Source organism: Chiloscyllium plagiosum, chromosome 39, assembly GCF_004010195.1.
Source record: "Chiloscyllium plagiosum isolate BGI_BamShark_2017 chromosome 39, ASM401019v2, whole genome shotgun sequence".
NCBI lineage: Eukaryota > Metazoa > Chordata > Chondrichthyes > Orectolobiformes > Hemiscylliidae > Chiloscyllium > Chiloscyllium plagiosum.
In genome coordinates, this window is record NC_057748.1 from 5634935 (window position 1) to 5646026 (window position 11092).

General features: G+C 39.0%; 1 protein-coding gene across 2 annotated transcripts in view; it reads right to left on the reverse strand.

Annotated features, from left to right (window-relative positions):
* Positions 1-11092, reverse strand: part of LOC122542173 (kinesin-like protein KIF18A) — a 69599-nt gene that overhangs the window by 51855 nt on the left and 6652 nt on the right. For both annotated transcript variants that reach the window (XM_043679611.1, XM_043679612.1), the window contains exons 2-4: positions 10133-10493; positions 4167-4324; positions 51-155 (exon numbers count right to left, since the gene is read on the reverse strand). In XM_043679611.1, coding sequence (XP_043535546.1) covers positions 51-155; positions 4167-4324; positions 10133-10493 — 624 coding nt within the window. The remainder of the gene's footprint in view (positions 1-50; positions 156-4166; positions 4325-10132; positions 10494-11092) is intronic.

An 11092-nucleotide genomic window follows, 5' to 3' on the forward strand; every position in this document is an offset into this window, starting at 1 on the left:
AAATGGTCAAAAAATATGAGGGTACATGTGAACATTGCTCTGACTCCTACCTGATGAAAGCTTAGTCTCTGGACAACTGTTCCTTTCTGAGGATCCTCTCTTACAGCCAGTGAGCCTTTAGGTTCAAGCAGATCTTGAATCTGTTCATTGTACACCTGGCAATGCAATAATTGGTGTAAAATATGAGCATCGTTTATAGCTGCTAATGAATAACATTGATTCTTGCTGTTCGAGTAATGTCAAATCAGAAGACGACACATCCTGCCTGTGACTATGACTGCTCCAGTAACATTTATTGCCCAGACTGTCAATCAATATTCCTTTGCTAGTGATATAGCAAATCAGCACAATACTCAATGACCATAATGATAGCATTGCCCTTTCTGGGGCATCAAAAAGCATGGAGAAAAGAAATTTAACTTTTCACCTCAGAAGTTACGTTCAACAAGACTACCTTTCCTGTGCAGTCTGATATATTTGGGATTCCTTTCATTGTTATCTTAGATTAAAATCATCCAATGTCACAAAGTGCATGAATATATTTGACTAAGTGCAAAGATATGCAGCCAAGAACCAATGAGCTTGCAGTTTGGAAAGATCTGATACTTTATGAATGTGAATTCAAATCATTACTTCCCTCTCCTCTTGCTCAGCAGAAGTTACAATTACTGAGGACAAGCCTCTAAGTACAATGAAGGGGTCAGAAAAGACTTAAGATGGAGGGGGTGGTTCAGCAGGCTGAGAATGCTATTGTTTAGATCAGAGTGGTGCTGGAAAAATACAGCAGGTCAGGCAGCATCTGAGGAGCAGGAAAATAGATGTTTCGGGCAAAAGCCCTTTATCAGGAATAGAGGCAGGAAGCTTCCAGGGTGGAGAGATGTTATTGGTCATGTGAAGCACTTTTGGAACAGTTATATTAAAAGTGTTGCTAAATTAGTTGTGACTCACATAGGAGAACATGGACTCAGCGCCTAGCCACAGTGCACAGAAATACAGGAGCCGATTCATATAAATCTCCGAACAAAGTTAAGAGCAAAGGTCAAAAATCAAGAATTGCAAGGTACAAGTTCATTAGGCCTGTTAAGCATTGTATTTACTTTCTTGACTATTTTTCAATGAGTTTGACTTAATTCCAGCTATTCTATTCCTGTTCTGACAAAGGACTTGAAGACCTTTACTCTCTATTTTCTACTTATCCCTTCCCAAATTTGCTCCAATTTTCTCTCCACCTTGAAAGAGGACTGCGTTTTTGCCCACAGCTAGCAGTGTTAACTGGTTGATTGTAAATTGTAAATGCCCAAAGGCAAAAGTTCTAAACAAATGTACCAGTTATGCCACAACATTACATGTATCACTTTAACATTTAGCAATAGATCACATGGCTGGCTAATCTCAGAATGTAAAACAGATTTATTTCACAAAATATGGCTTCACACTACACATCTTGTTTCATTTTCTCTCACATCGCAATAGAGCAATGTAATTTCAAATAGGCCGCAAAGTTGCTGATTACTCTGAGAATGAAAAAGTGTAGTTAAGGTTTCTTAATGATAAATATAAATGACGACGCTGCTTAAAGCATTTCACAGGAAAATGTTAACCAGCTCTATAGTATTTGAATCCAAGTGAAATAAAAGTGTTAATATAACACAAGATCAATTTAGAAAACTTTAGTTTCTTCAAATCATTCTGTACTAGAGTAGCTTTCTGCATTTAAAATTCCAAACTTCTCTGGTAATTATTCCCCAGAATTTATAGAAATAATATTAAATGTTAAATTAATAGCTCACAGTATTTCAAACCTGATGACATTTACCCAACGCGTTGCAATAGTGCAAAGACAAACACTAAACTCTGGCACAAAAGATTATTTCTTACACATCCCAAGTTACATCAGTGATCTGCAAGCATTCAACAGCTAAAATTATTGCTTCAATGGACATTGTACTTATTGAGCACTGCTGAATTCCATCCAATTCCACCTCCTACAGCGCCATTCATGTCAAGCAGTTCAAATGGACTATTTTGTGAAACTTTGCTGGATAACAATCTTGGGACTACAAGGATACTCAACGGGGCTTCCAAGATAGCAATCACACAGAAAAGTCCAGAGGACCTGACAGCACAAAACTCGAATGGTTCTGATCATCATCTGCATTCCAAGTATAAGATTATTTTTTGTTATTTTCAGATGCCCATTTGAAACGAAACATAATTGGAAGTTTTAATTGATTTCATTTTGGCAACAGTTGACACCACAGTCAATGACAACAGACAATGTTCTCCAAATTGTTAGTGCTTCAATTTGAATGTTACCATGCAACTATTGTGATGCAACCATTAGTTTGGAACATTTGGTTTGATTACTGGGTAGAAACAAATGGCTGGACAGTTGATTCATCATGCTTCATACCACACAGAAGATCACCTGAACTAAATAGAATCTATTTATAGAAACTGGGTTTTAACGGGGGTTAGCGTGTAGCACTGGCCGGAAGGTCTAAATAAAATAGCGCAGTCCAAGAAAATCCCAAAGACTACAGGAAACAAATGGCGAGTTTAAAGTACAAATGACTTGCCCTTGCAAACATCCATCGAAAACCGCTGCTGAACATTTAACCCACACACTAACTTTACTAATGATTATCCCTTGCCATGAGTCTTAACCAGCGCTCTTTACTTTTCCAATAATCGATGTGAACCAGTAATTATTCTACCTGCAACCACCATCATTTATAGTCTCTTCACACACATTCACTCCTTTCAAATACCAGCCATGCACTCATTAGTCTGAGTTGGGAGTACACTGGATCAATGGCCGATTACACTCCATTGTGACTTCATCAATACAGAGTTACACTTTGGGGAAATTGGTAGTATTGTATCAATCAATTTTTTTGCTGGTAACGCAGATGAAGATCTTTAAATTCAAACTATAACTCCCCCATCACAGGTGACCATGCCTTCAGTTGATTAGGCCGGAAGCTCTGGATTTCCTTCCCAGAACCTTGCCTTTCCTTTTTAAGACACTCCTTAAAGTGTATTTCTTTGTCCAAGTTTTTGGACAGCTCAGCTAACCTAGTACAGAGGAACCTCAATTATCTGAAGGACTTATACACTTAATGGTAAGGTCCTAGGGAGTGTTGCTGAACAAAGAGACCTTGGAGTGCAGGTTCAGAGTTCCTTGAAAGTGGAGTCGCAGGTAGACAGGATAGTGAAAAAGGCGTCTGGTATGCTTTCCTTTATTGATCAGAGTATTGAGCACAGGAGTTGGGAGGTCATGTTGCGGCTGTACAGGACAGTGGTTAGGCTACTGTTGGAATATTGCGTGCAATTCTGGTCTCCTTCCTATCAGAAAGATGTTGTGAAACTTGAAAGGGTTCAGAAAAGATTTACAAGAACAAGAACAGGGTTGGAGGTTGAGAGCTATAGGGAGAGGCTGAACAGGCTGGGGCTGTTTTCCCTGGAGTGTCGGAGGCTGAGGGGTGACCTCAGAGGTTTACAAAATTATGAAGGGCATGGATAGGGTAAATAGGCAAAGTCTTTTCCCTGGGGTCGGGGTGTCCAGAACTAGAGGGCATAGGTTTAGGGTGAGAGGGGAAAGATATAAAAGAAACCGAAGCGGCAACTGTTTCACACAGAGGGTGGTACGTGTATGGAATGAGCTGCCAGAGGAAGTGGTGGAGGCTGGTACAATTGCAAGATTTAAGAGGCATTTGGATGGGTATATGAATAGGAAGGGTTTAGAGGGAAACGGGCCGGGTACTGGCAGGTGGGACTAGATTGGGTTGGGATATCTGGTCAGTATAGACGGGTTGGACCGAAGGGTCTGTTTCCATGCTGTACATCTCTATGACTCTACGACACGGGCGGGGAGTATTTCATTCGGTTAATCGAATTCCGGATAACATAGTTTAGTCGAGCATTGGGACATTGCAATCTTGTTGGATAATCGAGGTTCCTGTGTGTTTCCTCATGTGATGTTGCTTAATATTGCTTCTTTGCAGCACTCGGGAGCACTTATGTTAAAAGCACGATATAAATATAAATTGTTGTAAAATGTTCATCAAGATAAAAAGGAAAGCAACGTTAAATAAAATTTAATAATACGGTCCATGTCGTTTTCACACAAAATCCCCTAAAAAAAAAAACACCCATCTCTTCACCTCCAAATATGAGACAGCAACTTCACAAATTTTCTCATCTTTCATCTGTTCGATTCTCTCATACAGTTCCACCATCGTGTGATACATCACTCCCGGCTGATCAACACCACCCAACATTGTATAGGTCTTCCCAGATCCTGTTGCACCATAAGCAAAGACTGGAAAATAAAATGCACAGTACATTAGAAATTGTCTCAGTGGATATTTCTCACCAACAATCAAATGAATCTTTATCTCAGTGCTCCTATATAAACAGAAAAAAAAAAAGGGTAAATGTGATGAAAAGTAATATTGCTCCGTCTCTTGCGAACCTGCCATCTTCACTTCATACTTTTATGCAAAGATAATATAAAATCTAGTTATGGACAGATAGCTGTAGACTTCTTTGCTTTTCTGCTCATACATGGGGAATGATTCAGGGTTGCAAACGGGGATGATGGGTAAAGAGTGAATAAAACACAAACTTTTATACTTTTCATCTGTCATGACCTCAGGGTATTCTAAAGTGCTCGACAGCCAATTAAGAATTTCTTTTTCAAATTGTAATATAGGAAATTCTTAGCTCTCTTTATTAACATCCAGAGATTTGAGCTGCACAGTTTCATTCATCAAAAGTGTCATTATCTATTAGATAAGATTCTGAGAGTATGACCAGTTAGATTCCTGAAGAAGGGCTCATGCCTAAAATGTCGATTCTCCTGCTCCTTGGATGCTGCCTGACCTGCTGCGCTTTTCCAGCAACATATTTTCAGCTCTGATCTCCAGCATCTGCAGTCCTCACTTTCTCCTATGGCCATTTGTCCCAGAAATCATTTTTATTTCCCTGGGTATTTCCTGTCCGACTGGCAGACCCATCTGAGGTGGTGGCACAGTGGCATACAGCGAACACTGCACTATTCTGCGATCCTCAGCATTGACTCTGGACCCCATATAGTCTCATGGCAACAGGTCAAACATAATTACAATGTGCTGAACCCCTGCCTCAGGATAATGAATCAATACTCCTTCATATTGAATACCACTTGAAGGATGGAAAGGGGCTATAATGTACTCTTGGTGGGGAAACTTAATTGGCCATTATTGGGAGTAGTTTGTATTGTATTGTGAAGTAAACTGAGATTTAATATGCTTTTTATTTAATATATATATACGCAAATGTAACCTGTGAGATCTCTGCATTTCTTAAGTAAATAATTATCTTCCAAGTATTTCTGTAGTCATTTTGATTTAATTTTAGAATAGTCTTGAGGTCTGGCTTTAGAATGAATGCGTTTTGTGCAGTAGTAATGGATTTATGTTTATTTTGGATTGATCATACCCCAGCTTGGCAAACAATGGAGACTCATGGTTTGTTAGTATTGCTAATTATTGAACTTTTTTTTCAAGCTGAAGAGAAACATGCATAGCTGAGAGAGGAAGACTTTTAGTTTGACTTTTGAGTGGAGCAGTCCTCTGAAGGCCTTTGAAAAGGATGGCTGTGTAGAAAATTCTTCTGAGAAGGGAAGGATATATAATGAATCAGATTACCTTAGTGAGAGGAGTTAGTGCTCGTCCCAGACTAGATGAATTAGGATAAGATAGAGATTATTTAAAGCTGAGTACACTGAAGCTCTGATGTATGATAGTTCCACGAAGAAGTTCCAGTCTGAAAGTTGAAGTCATAAGTGACTTAAACCTACCAAGGTTTTAGATACAGGAATACTATGCATGTGGTGTTTTGAGTAATTTGTCATTGGTGTGTTTTGGATACTATACAAAAGCTGTTTGTTTCTTTTCAATTTACAGAAGTTTTGGGATTAATGGTGTTTAAAAATCTTTGACCTTTTATTAAAAACAAATGGTTTGGATTATTCAGCTTTCGTTTTCTTTGTATAATAAACTTCCATTTTAAGATTAAAGCAAAGTCTGCAACATTGCATGCTTACATTTTTAGCAGGAGACCTCGTCACTAAAACCAAAACAAATAAAAATATGATCCATCAATCCAGATTCCTGTTTGGGATTTGACCCGTTAAGTAATCGCATCAGCTCACATTGAAACAGTATTAACACTTATAATCAAGCAGGCCAAGTTGTAAAGGACATGGCTGCTATGCAAGGTTTGCTTTAGGTGATGAGGGAGACAACACGTATTTGGCCCCACTCTCATCAATTTGGCTGTTCCAGATATATCTGTCCATTGCATTATCAGTAGGAATGACCACCACATAGTCACTGTGGAATGAAGTCATGTTTCTTCCTAAGATCACCAGCTTCAAAGGTGCCAATCCTCAGCTAATTCAAATCAGCCTGATATCAAGAGATGGTTGAAACCACTGGATGCTTCAAAGGCCATGGGCTCGAAAACATTTTTGTAATAGTTCTGAAGACTTGTGATCCAGAAATAGCTGTGGACCCTAACTAAGTTCTTATATTACAGCTCCAACATTGGCATCTGCCCAACAACTTGGAAAATTAACCAGGTATGTCCTATAAACAAAAAGAAAGATAAATCCAACCATGGCAATTACTACTTTATCGGTATACATTTGATCATCAGCAAAGCAATAGAAGGAGTCAATGACATTGCTATCAAGTGACACTTACAATGGAATAACCTGTTCAATGATGCTCAGTTTAGGTTCCACCGGGGCCACTCCGCTCCCGATCTCAATGCAGCCTTAAACTAAACATGGACAAAAACTACATTTCAGAGCTGACGTGAATGATTGCCCTTTCTGAAGGCGATTCTTGCAGGAGTTTCTCAGCCTCGGCCATCTGTAGCCACCTTATCAGTGGCCTTCTCTCCTCCATGATATCGGAAGTGAGGAACAAAGAACAACAAAGCATCTCGCTTGATTGGCACCTCCTTCATCGCACGTAACATTCATCCCTCCACCACCAATGCTGTGACCACAGTGTATATCATTTACGAGGTACACTGCAGTAACTCAGTAAGGCTTTTTCAACAGGACCATCTCACTCAAAATCTCCTCCTGTTAGGTGGACAAGAGCTGCAGATACATGGGAGCACCACCACTTGAAATTTAACATCCAAGCCACACATCCTCCTGACTCGGAAATATAAGCACATTTCCTTCACTGTCACTAGAACTCCCTCACTAGCACCACCTTCGGTGTCCCTACATTCCAAGCACTGGAGCAGCTCACCACCACCTTCTCTAGGACAACCAGTGATGGGCAATAAGTGCTGGCTTAGCCAGCAATGTCCATATCCCATGAACAAATACAACATATGTAACAGACATTTTACACCCAGCAAGGTCACATAAACAACAGTAAGATAAATGAATCAAGCTAGGTAAGTGTATGAGGCAGAATGGAATTAAGAGGTCTGCTGATTGTTAAATGGAGGAAAGATAGGAGGAAGTTCATGTCAATTATAAATTCCAAGGTGGCCAAATGCCTGTGTATTCTATGTAAAATAATGAGTTAATTTATCATAATGATGCTGGGTGAATAGATATTGACCAGTGCACTGGAGCGAATAGCCTTTTCTCATACAAATAAAAGTTATGGGTCTTCTAGATTCACTTCAGCGGGCTTCAAACAGCTTACCTAAATGACAGCAGAGCTCCACTACCTCAGTATTGCATTGAAGTATCAGCATAAATATGAGTGAGTCTTGAAACCTTCTGAATCAGAGGCAAGAGTGTGGTCCACTGAACCACACAATCACATCTATTTACAACATATTTGTAAAATTACTCCATGATATTCTTAAATGCAAACCAATCCAACATCTGGCCCTGAATACATTCCACAAAACGTCAACTTAGGAACACAGGAATACGAATAGGCCATTCACCGCTTTGAACTGGTTCCACCATTCAAACGAGGTCATGGCTGATCTGTGGCCCAACATGCTTTAGCCCATATCTGTCAATACCTTTACTTCATTAAATCTGAGATCGATAAAGTTTTAAGTTAATTGATCTAGTATCCATTGCCACTTGTGGAAGCGAGTTCTAAACATCAACCACACTCCTCTCCAGTCAATAAGGAGTTACAATACACAGATTAATAGGCACCCAACATCAAGACATGTATATCTGGTCAACACGCTCAGTTCAAATCGTACCATTTCTGGAAAGCCCAACTTTAATTAATTATGCTTATACCCTGCACATATGCTCAAAAAGACTTTCTACTTATAGTCTACACATCCAGAATGTGAATGATTCTTCAAGAAATGGAGAAAGAATGCACCAGTGATTATTTGTCACTTGGGCCTCAAGAATGCAAGCCACCAGTAATTACTCTGACTAATATTTTCAAGTTCAAACTTATCGAACCTAACCACAAGTAGTTGATAGCTACTTATATTTTTGTAGTTATATAAATATTTTTGTAAAAATTACATCCACTAAATCATTGCTAATTGGATTTATAGTAACTAATAAGCAAGGGTGAATTTAAATCTACTTAAAAGTGAGCTACCAAATAGCAGGACCTCAAAAATATTCAAGTGACTGGCTGTGGTATTGTCTGTTTGAAGTACTTACAACAATGGATGTATAACAATGTTGCTTGGGATTGTAAGTATAAAACAGGCAAACCTATAAAGGGTTAACAATGATTACAGTTCAACATTCCAGCATTAATTGCAAACATATTTGTGCTGTTAATCATTGACAGGCCGTATTAACACAAGTCATTAGTAAATTTAAGCAACATTAACCAGATTTAGTTTGAGCTCAATTTTAAAGGCACTTTTTTTTCTCAAGACCTTTCTATTGTTAATTTCCCTGATGCACAATCCTAGCCTTCCTGGCTACTTAGGCGATTTAAAACTAGCAATTACTTAAGTGAGTGGAATATATGATAAACCTATGCTTTAACACAGATAGAAACAGGAAAAGCTGGAAGTACGCAGCAAATCTCACAGCATCTACGAAGAAAGAAACAGAACTGGTTCTGATGAAAGTTAACTGATCTGAAATATTAATTCTGTTTCTCTATCCAAAGATGTTACTAAACCTGCTGAATATTTCCAGATTTTCTGTATTTATTGCAATTTCCAGCATCCAAAGTATTTTAGTTTTGTACAAGTTAAGCTTCTCGATAAGAGAGCAAAATCTGAGGGGCAAGGAAGAATGGAAAGCGGGAAGGGGAAAGAGAGGAGAGGGAAGGAAAACTAAGTGAAATAAAATCTGGGAAGAAAGAATTTACATCATAATGGAAGAAAAATGAAAACATTTGAATATATCAGTTCATTTTACTATGAAATACGGAAGCTAAAAACTCTGGTACCGTATTCCTTAAATCTTACCATTGACCATAGCACTTAGTTTATTCTGTCTCATTCTGGTAATACACAATATGATATTAGTCCTACAAAGACAACTCAGCAATACTCATTTTAGCCTTTCAGTATTTTCCTTTGTATAACAAAAATGCTCCCATCAATTGGCAATTCAGCATTGATTCACAGGATGAATTATAAGTCTGTTGTAAATAACTGATAGTGCTTTGAATTAAACCAGACCACACAGCATTACATCAGAAGTTGCTTAGTCTCAAGGGGCAACAGAAGCTCACAAAGTAGTGTCTGGACGAGGCAGTTATTGTAGGGATTAAAATGACACTTCGGAATGACGTGCCTTTATTTCCAACATCTAATCAATGGCTTCGATGCATGTCTGCCTCAGAATTTAAAATATTCTGATCTGAACAATTTATTAATTGGTTTGGGCACTCTTGCACCTAGACTACAGTAAAGGCAATTCGTACATGAAAACAACTGTTTACAGTTGAGCAGGGCAGAAACAATGTTGTTACTCAAACATCTTTGCAAATTGGCTACATCAAACGTTGTCTGTTACCAGTCATGTACATGTGGGCTTCAGCAGCGGTTTAAATGAATTTTAAATTGCTAGCACAAGGGAGTTGCTTAGGTTCATAAATGCAAATGCACAGCTGTGCTTCAGCCATATTGACTTTGAGTTTTCAGCTTTGACTCTTACCTGAACAATTATATCCATTCAAAACACCATCCAAAATAGGTTTTGTTGTGAACTCAAACACCTCTTGCTGCGTAGAGGTTACACTGAAAACTCTATCAAACACAAACTTCAGATCTTTGCTTTTCCGTCGTGGGATTTCTCGGTTTCTCAATTTAGCTCCAGAAAACATTTCATCGTTCGTGTCTTCCTTTGGATCAAAGACCAGAACATTTTCATCAACTACTTCCACAACTACTTGGTTATCATGCTCCTGTTCTCGTTGATTCTGCGGTCGTATTCGGACAACTACAGTAACGTTTCCTTCTTCCTCCAGTGCCATGACAACAATTATAACTCTCACTGACTCCGTCTCCTCGCGTACCTGTAACCCAAGAAAACATAGACAAGGTGAACTGAAAAAGAGAATTCAGAAGACAGGTCAGATAGGTCCACACCTACATGTACCAACAAGTAAATCTGAGGTTGTACCTCTGACAGCCCAAATCTTACCAACTCATCAGGAGTACAGTTGCATATGTTTCAACTTTTAGTACAAGTAAAGCGTATACAGTAGAATAAGAAAGAAATTACAATCAAGTATGTCAACTGAATCTTTAAGTAAATAATCCTTATATAATTATATTATTTAATTGATGCATATAAGAACCCTGTTCGCTCAGTTGGCTAGACAGTGAGTGCAAAGGAGAAAGTGAGGACTGCAGATGCTGGAGATCAGAGTTTAAAAACGTGTTGCTGGAAAAGCGCAGCAGGTCAGGCCGCATCAAAGGAGCAGGAGAATCGACGTTTCGGGCATAAGCCCTTCTTCAGGAATGAGGAGGGTGTGCCAAGCAAGCTAAGATAAAAGTAGGGAGGAGGGACTTGGGGGAGGGGTGTTGGGAATACGATAGATGGAAGGAGGTTAAGGTGAGGGTGATAGGCCGGAGAGGGGGTGGAGGCGGAGAGGTCGGGAAGAAGATTGCA